This window comes from Anolis carolinensis, chromosome 1 (genome assembly GCF_035594765.1).
Source record: "Anolis carolinensis isolate JA03-04 chromosome 1, rAnoCar3.1.pri, whole genome shotgun sequence".
In the NCBI taxonomy this organism is placed as follows: Eukaryota; Metazoa; Chordata; class Lepidosauria; order Squamata; family Dactyloidae; genus Anolis; species Anolis carolinensis.
In genome coordinates this window covers 351,194,131-351,211,357 of record NC_085841.1, presented here as the reverse complement: position 1 = coordinate 351,211,357, position 17,227 = coordinate 351,194,131, and the positions used below count along the sequence as shown (strand labels likewise).

At 38.6% G+C, this 17,227-nt stretch overlaps 1 protein-coding gene across 4 annotated transcripts in view; it reads right to left on the bottom strand.

Annotated features, from left to right (window-relative positions):
* Positions 1-17,227, bottom strand: part of tdrd9 (tudor domain containing 9) — a 120,475-nt gene that overhangs the window by 79,657 nt on the left and 23,591 nt on the right. For all 4 annotated transcript variants that reach the window (XR_010002207.1, XR_010002208.1, XM_016990668.2 and 1 more), the window contains exon 2: positions 7,840-7,946. Coding sequence is in view for 2 of the 4 variants with exons in the window: in XM_016990668.2 (XP_016846157.2) it covers positions 7,840-7,946 (107 nt within the window). In the remaining 2 variants the exon portion in view is untranslated. The remainder of the gene's footprint in view (positions 1-7,839; positions 7,947-17,227) is intronic.

The following is a 17,227-nucleotide window of genomic DNA, read 5'->3' as shown; positions in this document are numbered from 1 at the left end:
GGAGTCAGAGAAACAGAGAGAGAAGATACAAAAGAAAGCAAGCAATGCACAAATAAACCCAGAAAACAGAAAGATTTGAAACACTGGAAAGCCTGGAGAAATAAGACCTTTGGGAAGAACTAAAGGAGTCTCATGACTGTTGTTGAGGGAGATCAACATAAATGAGACTCTAATCTTTCCTCACTAAGAGCCATCAATACTGTGAGCACAGTGGTTTCTTGCTATGGATACCTAGATAATTATCTCTCATCACCCCTGACTACTAATCATACAGGCTGAATATGATGGGAATTGTAGTCCAAATAGTTCTGGGGATCATCAAGCTGGAGGGGAAAAAAGAGTTGGATGCATATCATCTCAAAGAACTTTCATCAGGACACCACAAGAACCACCCGACTATGACTTGCTCAAGTCAAAATAATACAAGATTACCTTTCTCAAAACTCTCTGCATTTTGTAAAGAATACTGGTTTAAGGGAGCTTCCCAGTTGTAATTTTTATTTTATTTGGGAAGGAAATCCTCTTAATATATATTAGAAAATAGGTTTCCCTAGCTAGCTTTGTCTACTCTATGACGCATAAGCCCACTGAAAGCTTGATTTATATATTTTTACTTTGTGCCTTGCTTTTCTTCCAACCAAAGTCCAATTGACTTTTTACTCTGGAGTGCTAACTACTTCCTATCCTAGGCATTCAAGACTGCCTCCTCTCTACACCAAGGCTGAGCAAAAGACAGGTCAGGATCTACTGATAGATCTCTGGGTAATTGGCAATAGGTCACAAATGATTTCTGGCACTCAGCTGCTTTACAAAAGCAAAGTATTCTTTTTCTCTTAATACAACAACAACAAACTTTATTTGTATACCGCTATATGTCCCGTGGGGACTCAGAGAGGTTTACGCATAATAAAAACATTCAATACATATTCATCATACAAAATACAAGAAACCAATGTAACAGCGATGAACAAAACATATTTAAAATTCCAACATTTTAAAACAATATAATACCTTAATAAAAAGCAAATGCAATCACTGCCTTGGGTGATTCTACAGCCAATGGGTATAAAATATAAATCAAACAAGATGGCAATATAGGCCAGGGTAGGACTCACGTGGTAAAAATAAGCATAAGCCAGAGGTGAAGTGTGACTAATAGCAAGGAACCTAGATTTTGAAACCACTGATTCAATCATCCACAACTTGAAAATGTCTTTTTAAAAACTGGTCATTTTATATAAGGGACAGTCTTTTACTATTCTATTGTTATAATGTGACTTAGGCATCCACAGGTGTTGGTATCTATGATAGGTCCTGGAACCAAACTCTAGCATATACCAAGGACTGTCTGCATATAGACTAACCACATGTCTTGAGATCTCCATATTCGCTGCTCTTTATAAGATACTATTTGGAATCCCAAAGTTCTTGGGGGAAAAACAAAGCCAGGAAGAAATAAGAAGATTAGCTGTCTTTGCACTATACCACCGAGATTTTGTCCTCCCAATGAGGAATATGAAATTCTATGTTTAGGAAAGAAAGTCAATACATACAGGAAAACATAAAAGATTGCTAATTGACTTTCCTTAAGATGGAAAGTTTTGTTAACATAGTTTTACTGAATTTGGGAATTCAATTCAGAATAAAGTAACAGCTCTCCATTCCCAGTTCTCTAAATCATTTTGGATTACTTCCACAAATTATGTTGCTTCATTAATTGACCATAGTCTTCCTACTAAAGGAGCTTCTTTCCAAAAAAAGACTCTGCCTTTTGCTTACTCCCATTTATGCAATGCTATAAATAATCTAAATCCATTTCTCTTCTATATATCCTTTTGATCCCTCACCTACCCACATAATTTTCTTCCAAAACCCCCATTACTTTCAATGGGCAAGTTTAATTGGATTTCTACAAGTTGCTGTACTTGCATTATTTGTGGTTTTGTGAAAGACCTGGATTTTCTGGTGGCAAAACCTGGACACTTTGTAAGCAAAGACACATAAAAATACAAATCCCTTTGCCCTTGCTGATACAGCGCTTCAATTACAGCCAAACACAAATAGGATTTGACAGATGAAACGGCAGCAGATTTCGTCAGATATTTTTACAGTATTTCTCACCCACATAACTTTCTGCAAGACACTCTCCGTCCACCAGTTTTCCTCTGCACGGCATCCTCAGTAGCAGGCAGAAAAGAACTCCCATCATCCTTAATGAGCACGAATGATGGGGATGATGGGGGTCACTGTTTGGTTGTCAACTACAAGAAGCCTTATTAAAATGTCAACCACTCTGAACTGAGGATATGACTTATTTGTTATTGCTATAACCCACTGATAACCAATGTGGGGGCCATATTTATATCATATTAGTGCCCACAGATTACAACTGTCCCATTTTTTCTTGGAAACATGCTATGGGCTGAGAGCCAATAGCTTGCGGACTGTTATCAATCCATGGATCGTGACTTTGAGTAGCAGTGCTGTAACTTATTCCTAATCATTCAAGACAAAAGGCTATACAAAACACAAGAGAAATCAGAAGGAGTATAGAATTAGGGAGGAAAAGACTGCAATGTACATACATTTGACCTATACTATATCAGTTAATTATTCAAGAATGGATGATGAAGAAAGACTACGTGACTGTTATAGCCTACGTATCTGTTACTTGGCAGAGATCCTGGTATGTAACCAATTTTGGAATCCATTTTATATTCAAGAATATGAACTAACATTCTGCATCAACAGATTCCATCATCCACAGCTTGAAAATACTTTTAGAAACTGGGCTCGTAATCCTATAGAGTTCTATCCCACTCAATTTCCAACTTGTGCTTTAATCAACCACTCAGAATAATCTTCATAAATAATCCCATTGGTGCGTGTGTATATTTGCCTTTAAGTTGCCAGCTGACTTATGGTGACCCCATGAATTTCATAAGGTTTTCTTGGGCAAGGAATACTCAAGAGGTGGTTTTGCCAGTTCCTTCCTCTGAAATATAGCCTGCAGCACCTGCTACTCATTGGCAGTCTCCCATCTAAGTATTGACTAGGGTTGACCCAGTTTCCAAGAACAGATGGGATCCCGTGCCTTTAAGGTATTTAGATACTTCACAAGTATTATGTCATCCACATGAGATGAAGATAACAATTTACCCAAATGCCCAGCTTTCATCTTAAACATGCTGAAGAATTAATGACCTTCCCACCTCCCATCTTGGCATGCTTGTGAATAAATCTGTAAGTCCTTAATTAACCCAAATAACGAATTCATCCAAACTGGGAAAACATGGTCCAACGAACGTATGCCATTATTGAAGTGGCTTGGAATAATACAGTAGTTTCCTGGTTGAGATGTCACATGAACCATGTTCAGTCTGAGATTTTCTAGGTTATAGCTGCGAGAACAAAGGGGAGGAAGGAATGGGCAACATGAGGATGGAGTGCTTGGGCAAACTTCAACTTATTAATAAAACCAGGATGCACCATTATATTGATCACCATATTCGTGGCAGGGTTAGAGAGATAATACACAGTATTTTCTCTCACAGCTTCTCTCTCTCCCTTTCATTTTGGCTACACTAAGCACTTCAATCAGGTTTTATTTTATTTTTTGTAATAAACTCAAGAAATAGAGAAAGACGAAATTCACCATAATATAGAATTTATTTTGATCCCACATTTTGGACTCTACAACTCATCACAGCCCACCATTAACACAACAGACTTTTTGACATGACAGGATATTGTAATGCCCAAAGGGGGACAATCAAAATGGTCAAAGGTCTGGAAGCCAAGTCTTATAAAGAGCAGCTTAGGAAACTGGGTGCTTTGCTTGGAGGAGATTAAGAGGGTACATGGTCGGGCCAGGCTGTGGCGCAGGCTGGTGAGCAGCCTGCTGCAATAAATCACTCTGACCATGAGGTCATGAGTTCGAGGCCAGCCCGTGGCGGGGTGAGCACCCATCAATTAAAAAATAAAAAATAGCCCCTGCTCATTGCTGACCTAGCAACCCGAAAGATAGTTGCATCTATCAAGTAGGAAATAAGGTACCACTTATAAAGTGGGGAGGCAAATTTAATTAATTTACGACGTTAGAATGAGGAAGTGCAGTTACAGTGGATGATGAAGCAGCTGCTCCCCCCTGTGGCCAGAATCGAACATCCCCTCAGGAGAAGGTTAAATTGCCTCTGTGTCTGTCTCTGTTCTATGTGTATATGGGCATTGAATGTCTGTCCTATATGTATATAATGTGATCCGCCCTGAGTCCCCTTCGGGATGAGAAGGGCGGAATATATATACTGTAAATAAATAAATGGTAGCCATGTTTGAAAGTTTGCCCAAGCCTGGTGTAGATGCACCATAGGACACGGGGCAATGGATTCAAACTACAGGGAAAGATATTCCCTCTAAATATTAGGAAGAATTTCCTAATGGTAAGAGCTGCTCAACAGTAGAATACTCTGCCTTGGTGAAGCCTCCATCCTTAGAGAGTTTTAAACAGAAGCTGGACAGCCATCTGTCAGGAAAGCTTTGATTCCTTCATGGCAGAGGGTTGGGCTGGATGGCTTTTGTGGTCTCATCCAACTCTACGTCCCTATGTTGCTCTGTCTATTATTAAGCAGATTATTCAAATAAGACAGAAATTATGTAACTTCGGGATTTATTTTCTAAAAGAGATAATACCCATGAAGTCTGAATGTTATATATATATATATATATACACACACACACTTTCGTATTAGCAATTAACCAATTCTGAATGTAGTGAATTGAATTTTAATATGTGTAAGCATTGGCTTGTGCTGTCGTTGAGAATTAGCAATCAAGCAACTTTAAAAAGAAATAGAGTTTTCTGGCCAGGTTTCTTCTAAATATATTCCTTGGAAAGATTCATGTACACCGTCGCATTCTGTCAAAACACTACAATGCTGGCTGCCTACCCACCCTCTGGCAAATTCATAGATGTCAGTATGGAAACATCAACAGCTCTGTGAGATCTGACCAAGGCTAGAGGAGATTTCAAAGAGCTAGGAGAAAATGTTTATGGCAGCACTGGAAAAATCCCAGAAGCATCATTCCTTGGTGCCCAGGAGTCTGTTGGTAACACCTAGGGATTCTAGGATACCTAGAATTTTATTTATTTATTTCATCCAAGCCCAAGTAACATTGGAAAGAGAAGATCCAGCACTGGTTGTAAGACGGTTAAATTCAAAATCTAAAAATGTAAAGTGGTTTTTTAAAGGGCCTCTGGGAATTTTCTGAGTTTTTTTCTGGATTTTTCTGGACACTTTTGCCGAGTTTAGGAATCCATGAAAGTGGAAAACATGGGAGTTTTAAAATGGCCTTTTTCCTACAAGAAAGCCTCACTAGGAATATTTAGGTCTTCCAATGTGACTCTATCAGGCATGGGCAAACTTTGGCCCTCCGGGTGTTTTGGACTTCAACTCCCACAATTCCTAAGAGCCTACCGGCTCTTAGGAATTGTGGAAATTGAAGTCCAACACCCGGAGGGCCAAAGTTTGGAGGGCCTGAAAGGTCCATGCCTGGACTATATGGTCACCTTTTCCTGCAAGTTGAGCACAGAGTCACACTGAAAGGAATCTTTTAAGTGCTCCAGTGCAACTCCATGATCAACTTTCATGCCTGGACCCTGACATTCCTACAAATAATACATTAATCATAACCTGCGAATAATCCAATCAAGCAAAAGTTAAACCTGCAAAGTTGGCAGGCTGACTGTACTTATACAGTCAGAATACGATTCCATTTCCCCTGGCAGCACTCACTACATAGAGTTCTATTCCTGGCAAGATCCACCAAGCTACAGTTGTGCTTTCCTTCTTTATTAAAATCAAATATTTATTTAAATATTTATATCCTATCCCATATTGTACAACTTCTGGACAATTCAAAGGATTCAAAATGTTTACCTGTAAAATAATGGAAACAGTCTAAAATGTATTACAGAATGGAAGAATTTAAAAAGTTAGAACAGTATAAAACCATGCATGTGCAATCAGCCCCTGGGTTACAAACAATATACATTCTGTAGGCTTGTTCTTAAGTTGAATTTGTATGTAAGTTGGAACAGATACATTTTTTAGGTGTACCTTCAGCTGGATATTTTTAAAAATTTTGATAGCATTGGGAAGGGTTGACACCCTATAACCCTGTTCAGAAGATTTCACCTCATTTTCTATCACTGTGATTAGATATTGAAAATTGTAAGTTGTCATGGAAACTAGAATTGGTGATAAAGCTTAGGCGAAGACACATTTTTCCCATGATAACTCTCACAAGAGTGAATTCCCTTCCTAGCGGTAGATTTCCTCTCACCTCCTGTGGTCTCACCCCGCCCCAAGGTTTGTGAATAGGAGTCGGATGTAAGTCAGGTGTTTGTAACTCAAAGACTACCCGCATACAGATCTGGATAGAAACATTACTCTCTAAAGGCTTTCATGAAAAATCAAGTTTTAATTTGGTGCCAGTATTAAACCAATACTGGTGCCAACTGGGGCTGCAAGAGGAGTGTGTTCTATAACTAGGTTGCAACAACAAAAAAGGTCCTCTTCTATACCCTCACTCCACATTCCTCCCATTGTGGGTTGGGAGATGGGGCCACTTCTAGCAGACAAACAAAAGGAAAAGGACTTCTATAGATATCTATTTCTAAGCCTCTTAGGCTTTATATATGTCCAGAAAGGTTTAAAAATATATGAGGAATCATGTTCATTCAATGGATATCAAGACATTAAGTCAACGAACAAGACAGAAGTGCAGAGCTCCTTCCCATTCATGTTGCCCAGCAAATGATATCAAGCTGCACACTTCCTCTGATCCATAAAACAACCACAATAAAACTGTGATTAACAGTCTTATCTTGCATTAACTTCTCCAGTTGTCCCCTACAGCCAACTGGAATGGCCTGCTACATCTCAAGATAGAAAACTTCATAATTTCATGGTGCCATGGGAAGGGTATTTGCAGAAGCTACAAGAGGGAAAAAGGAGACTTCACCATAAAGTCCTTCATTTCTCACGTCCTGCTTACTGCCCCCATCAGGAAGACAGATAGAGCTGAGAAAATATCTACAGTAGAGTCTCACTTATCCAACATAAACGGGCCAGCAGAATGTTGGATAAGCGAATATGTTGGATAATAAGGAGGGATTAAGGAAAAGCCTGTTAAACACCAAATTAGGTTATGATTTTACAAATTAAGCACCAAAACATCATGTTAGACAACAAATTTGGCAGAAAAAGTAGTTCAATATGCAGTAATGCTATGTAGTAATTACTGTATTAATGAATTTAGCACCAAAATATCACAATATATCGAAAACATTGACTACAAAAATGCGTTGGATAATCCAGAACGTTGGATAAGCGAGTGTTGGATAAGTGAGACTCTACTGTATTTATTTCTTAATTTATGTGATATTCTGCCTTTCTCCCAATATGGGAACTAAGGTGTCTTATTGTGTTAATATACTATCTTTGGTTGGTGACTGGAGACAACACAGGGACTACTGTATTGCCTTGTCCTACTTCCTCATAGAAGAGATGAAGGGTTGGTTTCTCCCATCTCATTGGGAGGGTTCATTTTTATGAAAGAATGAGACAGTTGACTTATAATTTTTAGAAAAATAGGATAATAGGGAAAATGCATGCTCAGCACTTTTTTGGGGATCCAGCTAAAATTGTATTTATATATATATGCCTAACAAACTATCTTCTCACAAAGAATTTTAATCCAACATTTCTCAAATGAAATATTTCAAAATTCAGTCTTACATCTGATAATCATGACTTAGGAGGAAGGTGGTTTTTTTACCTGGTTTACAGGGAGGCCAACTGCTGTCTGTTTCAATAAGTTCTTCTGTCTCCAGTTGTCTGTATTTTGCAACATACTCAGTATCAGTATTGTTCTTTTTAGGTATCCTAGGAATAGGAAGAGGAGACAAATTCTTATTCTATAAACTAAAAAACAAACAAAACAAAACATATCCTCTTGACAATCTACTAAATACAGTCATCCCTCTCCGTTTGCTATGATTAGGGGGCAGAGAACTCCTGGGAAGGTTGGGTGACCCCAAGTCTAAACTTTAGGGTGGAGGCTGGGTAAATTACTGTGGAGGGCCACATCCGGCCCACGGGCCTTCATTCCCTGCTGTAAGGGATGTTCCACCTGTACTAGTTCTTATTTTGTGTGGTGTTCTGAGACTTAGCTTTGGGAGAAAAGACAGTACATTCATAAAATAATACCATATAATGCAGATTGCAACATAACTTACAATTGCATACCAATCTGATAAACATCTATTTTCATTTCTGATTTTTGGTAACAAATTTGTATACAGTGCTGCCTTTTTTCAGCAGAAGCTTGTGTAGAGCACAATGTATAGTTATGTCCTTCAAAAATGACAGGGGAAGGAGCTTTCAGAAATAAGGAAAAGGGGAGACGTTGCTACTTCAACAAGGAGAGTCACACCGTCTGTGGCTAGCTTAGGTTGAGATGAATTTTAATTGTGATTCCTAGTTTTTGCTTCCAAAGAAGTTGATGTAGGGATGCAAAATTGGTTATTAAAGTGGAAAAATAAGGGACACAAAAATACTCAGGCTTGTGGAAGGAGGGCTGCTGTCACAAGCACTTCCGTTCAGAGCGCAATTTACGGTAGCTTATATTTTCCACTTAAATTCCCATACTTCGCATGCCTTACTTAACACTCTGTCGCTTTATGTTACCAAGCGAATTATAGGTTGAGACCAGCATCTTGTATGTTCACAATGCCATGCAAGAATGCTTAGTCTAGCACCCTTTTATAAAACGAAGTGTCTGAGAGTAGATTTGCTGTGTATTCTTATTCCATATCATTTTTTTTAGGAGCGGAAGGAGAGGAAAAACCCGTGTTTCTTGGCTGTGAAATTTATCCAGTGAAATATAGTGATGGCATGTTGTCAAAAGTGTGTGACATCTAGTAGTAGAAATGAAGTCAATCCTCCACATTTGTGAGTTTATTTTTTGTGGATCGGATTAATATCTTTCTAGTAATCTCTAAATCCTTCTGAGTGATTTTGTGGACATTGATCAGAGAACTACCTATGGATTCCTAGAAAAGTGGTCTCTCACGTTTAAAAAAAGTCTTTTTTATTCACGCTTCCCCCCCATTTTTGCAGGAATCCAATATCCTACTTCAAGCAAATGTGGATGTCTGCACGAAAAATATCTAACATTACTGTAATTCGGCAAGGAAAAGCAGAGATGTTTCTATCAATGCATACCTGATACTTATGTACAGTGTTACACATGTATAGATGAGACTGTTTATCTGTGGCTATATAACATGGTTGGGAATCATACAACATTTCAGATACTGATTAATTGCAACTCCTAGCACTTCCTCACCATTTGCTATGTTGCTAGAATTTATGGTCCAACATTGGACAGGCCACATGATGTCCATTTCCACTGCGCAGACTGTATGTAATCACAATCTTGTTACTATCTGCATTGAAAAATAAATGAAACTATGCACCACTGTCAAACTTCATACATAAAACCTTATTGTTCTGTGGTTGTTTGTAAAAAGCGGCCATTCAACTCTTGCAATGTTGACACCACTTTTTAAGTGCCATGACTTAGTGCTATGGAATCGGGGGAGTTGTAGTTTTATAAGGTCTTGACACTTCTCTGCCAAAGAATGCTGGTGCTTCACCAAACTGTAACCCATGATTCCATAGCTTGGAGCCATGGCAATTAAAGTGGTGTCAAAAAAACTGAAACTGAATCCAGACAAAACAGACGTGCTTGCCATCAAGGGTCCTAATCTGGGGATAGAGGTGTGTCAACCATTTCTGGATGGGGTTATATTTCCCCTGGGAGTACTCTTGGATCCCTTTCTCCAAATGTCAGCCCAGGTAGATGCAAAAGCTGATACATCAGCTGTGCCCCTTCCTAGAATATGAGGACCTTAAGGTGGTAGTGCACACACTGGTAACCTTAAGATTGGGCTTTTGTAATGCGCTTCACATTGGCCTACCTTTGTATCAAGTTCAGAAACTCCAGTTGGTTCAAAATAGGGCAGCCAGATTGGTTACAGGAACATCTAGGAGCGAGCATATTACACCTATCCTAAAGTTACTCAACTGGCTGCCATTTAGTTTTTGGGCAAAGTACAAGTTGTTGATTTTGACCTTTAAAGCCCTACATGCTTTGGACCCAGATTACCTGAAGCATTGCCTTGTCCTCCACAATCTGCCCTTTAGGACACAGGTCCTCTGGGAGGCATATACTCTAACCAGCCAGAACTCAACTGGTGACCATGACTCAGAAGACCTTTTCATCAGCCATCCCAAGACTGTGGAATGACCTGAAGAGCTCCAACAGGTAAATGAGCTGTCAGAATTTTAAAACCATCTAATGATCTATCTCTTCTGGCAGGCCTACCCAGATAATTTAAAGCATTAATTTTAAACTCGTGTCCTTGTTTAATCTCTGTGTGTTTTAATATGTATTTTATTGATATACATTTTAATATGTTTATTTGTAGTATTTTTACAATGTTCATGTGTTTCAATTATTCTGTAACCCACCTTGGCCACGAGGAGAAGCATGTAAAAATAAAATTGTTGTTGTTGTTATTAAGTGTGCTTTGTTGTTTCAGAATTCAGATGTGATGGCTGTGGGATTCGGAATTGGAAAATGGGGAGGGGATATCGTTTGCAGTGATAGAAATATGAAGAACTGCATTCTGCATTGTAAAATTTTGCTGCAGGTCCCACTTGTCATAGAAAAGCTATAGCCCTTTGAGTCTCCTTTGTGGAGAAAAAAAGCAAGATATAAACAACCATAAGAAATAATAATGAAGTAAAGCATGTTTTAACATGTTGATCTTCACTGTGTCTGTTCTGTTTTCTTGGTTGCTAAATGGATGCTTGCGTGTTAAGTGTATGGTCTATTTTGTTGTTTCTTTGGGTCTTCATTTGTATGGATTTATTTATTCCTTTGGTGATATTGCCTTTCCAATGTCATTTCATAGCCTGAAGTCAGGAAAGACCTTTTCTTAACATCTCTGAATTCATGCAAAGCCTAACCTTCTCAGTGGTGTTGGGAGAGTGTTTAGTATCAATGTGCCAATTATTTCTAGTGTGAAACAAAATTTCCCTTCCAGTAATAATTCTTCTAATGAGCTTTCCTTTCATTAATTTGGCTCTATTTTTGTGGTCAGTGTTTAATAACTATTATAGCTGGTATGAGTAAAACAAAAGTGCCTAAGAATTGCTTGATTTTTTTTAATCAATGAAAGGCTGATTAATACAGTTGTTTTTCTATTAGATGTCTGTCCTAGAGTGATCTCCAAACCGGTGGGGAGCTTCCCATCAACAAGGTGTAGAATTATAGCTATGATTCTAGACCTTGTATGTTTCAAATATACCCTCTGTACATAGCCTGAAGGTAATTTTATGCACAATGCGTTAAATAATTGTGTGCATAAAACAAAGTTTGTGTACACTGAACCATGACAAAAACAAAGTTATCACGCTCTCAGCTTTGCATGAGGATACATTTGGATTTTGAAGTATTTTGGATTTCACAATTCTGGGTAAGGCATAATCAACTGTATAAAGGGATATTAATCTCTGTAAAGTGAATTATTGGGAGAGAATTTAGGGTATACTATGGCTATTAAATCCTCTAGAAGACTTAAAGATAGAAGAGGGCATGGCAATGGAATAATTACTTTTTGAAGAAAATTCAGTAAGTGTTAATAGCTATTCTGACTCAGAAATGTTCAGCTGTAGCCTGGAAAAGTAATTTGTAAGATCTGCAGTGAAAGCATCCTCAGCATCTACTTCCTTGCAATTAACTTTTGACTTTAAGACCTTTTTCAATTATTCTTCCTTCCTAGCTATGCATTTCTAGTGTTTTGCTTACTACTTTTGGACATTTTAGTGGGCCTTAGTTAATGGAATTTGTATTTTCTAGATTTGTTTTAGACTGTCAGACTTCAAATGCTTCATTGTTCAGAAAATATAATACAATAGAGTCTCGCTTATCCAACCTTTGCTCATCCAACGTTCTGTATTATCCAATTCAGTCTGCCTCCTGCCCAGATCCACAGCTGTTTCTGTAGGCAGCAACGTGCAGCGAGCCAACACGCCCAACAACAACACAAGTGCAGCCACACTCCCAAACAAGTGGCAGACGTGTTGTAAAACATGTTTTGGTACTTAATTTGTAAAACCATAATGTGATTTGATGTTTAATAGGCTTTTTCGTTAACCCTCCTTATTATCCAACATTTTCGCTTATCCAACGTTCTGCCGGCCCGTTTATGTTGGATAAGCAAGACTCTACTGCATTTGGAATTTGGAGAAGCTGAATAAAACAAGCATGCCAAAGTGAACTGCATCATCTATAGTTGACACACCACACTTGTGGATTTCAAATTTGCAGATTTGATTAATATGTTCTCTCTAGGAATCTCCAGGTCCTTTATCATAACTCTGTGGAAGGTAACTAACAGAATTGTGTAAGAAGACCTAAAACAGAGGTCCCCAGACTAAGAGTAATAAATCATCATCATATTCAGGTGTCTGTATCATCACTACAAAGGAATAAGACAATGTGGATCTGCCATTTTCGCAGCAGTATTGTACTGAGCAGAATGCAGTATTGTAACTCAAACATAGGTGTACTTATAATTCACACACACACATGAAGATAGATGAAAATTCATTGTGAGCAACTGAAAATATAAAGACCGCAACATAACACTTTCAGACTGCAGTTGTTTTCAGAATCCCAAAGAGATTTTTTTAGTTAGGCATCTATATTCCAGTTTTCCTACTGAGGCTATGCAAATCTTCAAACACAGGTCTGACGCATAACAGGACACAATTTGCTAGTATTTGTTATGACTTTTGCGAGACCCCTTAAATCCAAGCTTTGGAGACAAGATAGGATATAAATAAACATAATAAAAATATTCCAGTTTGGAATGCAAATAGTGACAAGAGACAATTCAATCTTATCCCCTCATCCCCACAATAACACTAAAACCAGATATATCCAATAAACCTGAATGGTGGTATTTAAGATAGACAAAAATAAGCACTTCTCCAAACAGCGTTGCAGTTAAACAAGCTCTAATGATGGACACCAATCTGGACAGGTTTAAAAGGGGATTAGATAAATCCATACGTTATGAAACTCTCAGTGGGAACAAATCATAGTGGCTATTTATTGCTCCCACTATCAAAAATATTATAATTCTTAAGACCAGTTGCTAGGGAACACAAGCATTCTAATACACTCATACGTATTCTCCCAAGCACCTAGTTGGCACTCTGGGCACTGAAATGCTGGATTGGGCAGACTCGATCTGTTCCAACAAGGTTCTTTGGGTGTCCACAAGCTTTACGCTAACAGAGGGCACTTTATTATAGACCAGGCTTGTCCAACTTGCGGCCCAGGACAGTCATGAAAGCAACCCAACACAAAATCATAAACTTTTTGCAATTGCTTTTGTAACATGATTGTGCAGTTCCTGCATGCAAACTTAGCAGAAAACAATAGAACAAAATGAAATAATATTCAGAGCATTATCTGTAATTCGTAGAATAATTGTAAGTAGAATGGCCAAAAAAAATGAAAAACTGTTACATTTAATGAATAAAATAAAGAGAAAGCAGACTCTGTTGCCATGTTGCATGAAATAAATTGTGAAAAGGTTTTCAAGTGTGTTTTCTGTACTAAGCATAGTGCCACCACGTGCCATACACTCTCGCTATTTGCACACATGTGTGGCTTCAGTTTACAGCAATGTGCAGCCCAAGACAATTCATCTTCTTCCAATGTGGTCCAGAGAAACCAAAAGACTGGATACTCATGTAACATACAGTACACTCTAGTATGTGCAGGGATATCTTCCTGGGCTAGGGATAATAGCAAATTGCATTGAAAGGTTTTCTGACCCAGTAATACCATATAGTTATGCTAGTTGTTTATTTGCTCATTCGCTTCCGACTATTTGTGACCTCACGGAGCAGCCTATGCCAGAGTTCCCTGTCAGCTGTCACCACGTCCCACTCCTTCATGGTCAAGCCAGCCTCTTCAAGGATACCATCCATCCATCTTGCCCTTGGTCTGCCCCTCTTAATTTTCCTTCCATTTATATCCTTCCCTCCAGCGAGCAGACAGACATTATTTCCTGGAGGATGGACTGGTTGGATCTTCTTGTGGTCCAAGGTACTCTCGGAATTTTCCTCCAACACCACAGCTCAAATGTGTCTATCTTCCTTCGCTCAGCCTTCCTTATGGTCCAGCTCTCGCAACCATAGGTTACTATGAGGAATATCATTGCTTTAACTATGCGGACCTTCATTGCCAGTGTGATGTCTCTGCTCGTCACTATTTTATCGAGGTTGGCATTGCTCTCCTCCCAAGAAGTAAGCGTCTTTCTAATTTCCTGACTGCAGTCTGAGGCTGCAGTAATCTTCACCCCTAGAAATATAAAGTCTGTGACTGCCATGTTTTCCCTCTCTATTTGCAAGTATGATTGTCATAATCTTTTTTTATGCTTAACTGCAACCCAGTGTTTCCACTTTCTTCTTTCACCTTGGTTATAAGGCTCCTCAGCTCCTCCTTGCTTTCAGCCATCAAAGTGGCGTCATCTGCATACCTAAGGCTGTCAATGTTTTTTCCAGCAATTTTAACTCCATCCTTGGATTCATCAAGCCCCACACATCGCATAATGTGTTCTGTATACAAGTTGAATAGGTAGGGTGACAGTATACAGCCCAGCCGTACTCCTTTCCCAATCTTGAACCAGTCTGTTGTTCCATGGTCTGTTCTTACTGTTGCTAGTTAGTTGTTATACAGATTTCTCAGGAGACAGACAAGGTGACTTGGTATCCCCATACTACCAAGAACTTGCCACAACTTATTATGATCAACAGAGTCAAAGGCTTTAGAATAGTCAATAAAACAGAAATAGTTTTTTCTGAAACTCCCTGTCTTCCTCCATTATCCATTGGATATTGGCCATTTGGTCTCAAGTTCCTCTGCTTTTTTTCTACACCCAGCTTGTACATCTCTCTCCATGTATTGCTGGAGTCTACCTTGCAGGATCTTGAGCATTATGCTAACATAAACTGGAAGATCAGAAGTCCCCAATTTCTGGGCTGCCATAAATTTTTTAAAATCCCACTCTGTAAAGTACTTACTTAAATTCTAAAACAGGCTAAAATTAGAGCAGGGCAAGGAACAGTTAAAATGCATTAATGCCAAAATCCTAATGCTTCACTGTATTAACTAGTATGAAACACTCATTTTCAGACCATCAAAGCTTCAGGCTTTACATTTATGAATACTGAAGATGGTTTAGACTCTGAGAAGAAAAAAATAACCTTAATTCTACACTAAGACAGAGTCCATTCTATTAAGACAGTAAGTCACATATAGGGTTGATCACTGCAGATACATCTCCAAAGCACACATACAAAAGGCGAGATGTTAATCCGACACAGCAAAGCATGTAGAGAGTAATATTTTGGTATCTATTGGGGTATGGTTCCATGGATACCAAAATTCATAGATCCTCAAGCCCATTATAGGAAGTGACATAGTAAAATGGTGTCCCTTACATAAAATGGTATAAATAAAGGTTGTCTTTATGGATTTTTAAATATATATTTTCAAAGCAGGTGGATGGTGAAATACTTATGTGGGAGTAATAATTTCATCTTTCTGATCAGCCGCACCCTGGTGCTATATGAGACAACTCATCTTGGCATTTATTTATTTATTTGCAGCATTTATATTCCACCCTTCTCACCCCGAAGGGGACTCAGGGAAGATCACATTGCACACTTAAAGGCAAACATTCAATGTCATAACATAGAACAGAGACAGAAACAAGACGCAGGCACGGGCTGGCCTCGAACTCATGACCTCTTGGTCAAAGTGATTTGGTGCAGCTGGATTGCTTTCCAGCCTGCGCCACAGCCCGTGCACACATAAGTCTTCAGGGTTCGCAAGGATTATTTCCATGCAGATGTTCGCTCTTTATATGTGGTTCCCTGGAAAGAGACAATCAAAAAATGTAATGTTTTGCGGCAGAGCGGTGACATAATCCCATTCATGTTGTGCTAGAATGCATGAATGTTTCACCCGCATAGGTCTGCTGAGATGGTAGAATGGATTGCATCATGTCAGGTTGTGGAAACATGTGTTAAAATGCTCTCCTATAGTATGAATTCCCCTGCAAGCAAAAAGCTAACGCAGCAGAAGGGCAAAGGAATATTTGAGACCAAACTTCTTGTAACCCTATGTGGGATCCCCTAACTGAAATCAGGGCTTGTGAAAAATATGTGTAGCTTATCACCTAACACCTGTTTTAGACAACTTCATGAATCCAGTAAAAAAGTAGAGGAAACTGTACTCTGAAACTTGAGGCCGGACACCAAGCATGCCACTGTGGCATTAAAATGTTGAAGATACTCTGCCTTACATATCAAATATTGAGCAAAGATTTACGGTTATTCTTTAGTCTTTGTGTAAAAATAAACAAGTACAGGTTACAAACATCCAACTTACAAATGACTCATAGTTAAGAATGGAAGCAGGAAGTGAGAGAAACCTATCCCTTGGAAGGGAAATTAACTCCTGGGAGAGTTATCATAGACAAAAGGTCTCCTCTGAAGCTTTCTCACCAATCCTTGTTTCCACAACAAGCCGAATTTTTCAAAATCCAATTATCACAGGGACAGAAAATGAAGTGCAATCTTTTGAACAGGGCTGTGAGTTGGAAACATTTAAGAAGCTCCTTCTAAAAGAAACTTTAACTCCCTGAACTACTTTTTGATAACATCAAGCTTTCAGTTGGAGAATATGAAAAGCTGATTCTCCACCTAAACTTCAATAGCTCTCAATCTTCAAACCTTCCGTATATTGTGGATTTTAAGTACCAGATTTCCTGACTGCTAGCTATTCTGGTTAAAGTCTAAGAGTGGAAATAGAGGAGGAAGAGTACACTGCTAAATAATAATGGGATGATAACAAAAAAACAGAAAGCAAAAAACCTAAGCATTCATGCAAAACAGATAACTTGGCAAGGCCACATGCTGTAGGCCAAATTATACAAATGCAGCATATAATTAAGGAATTCAGAATAAAAGAAGATTAGTAAATAGTTATTCCAATTTTGTCAGGACCCAGG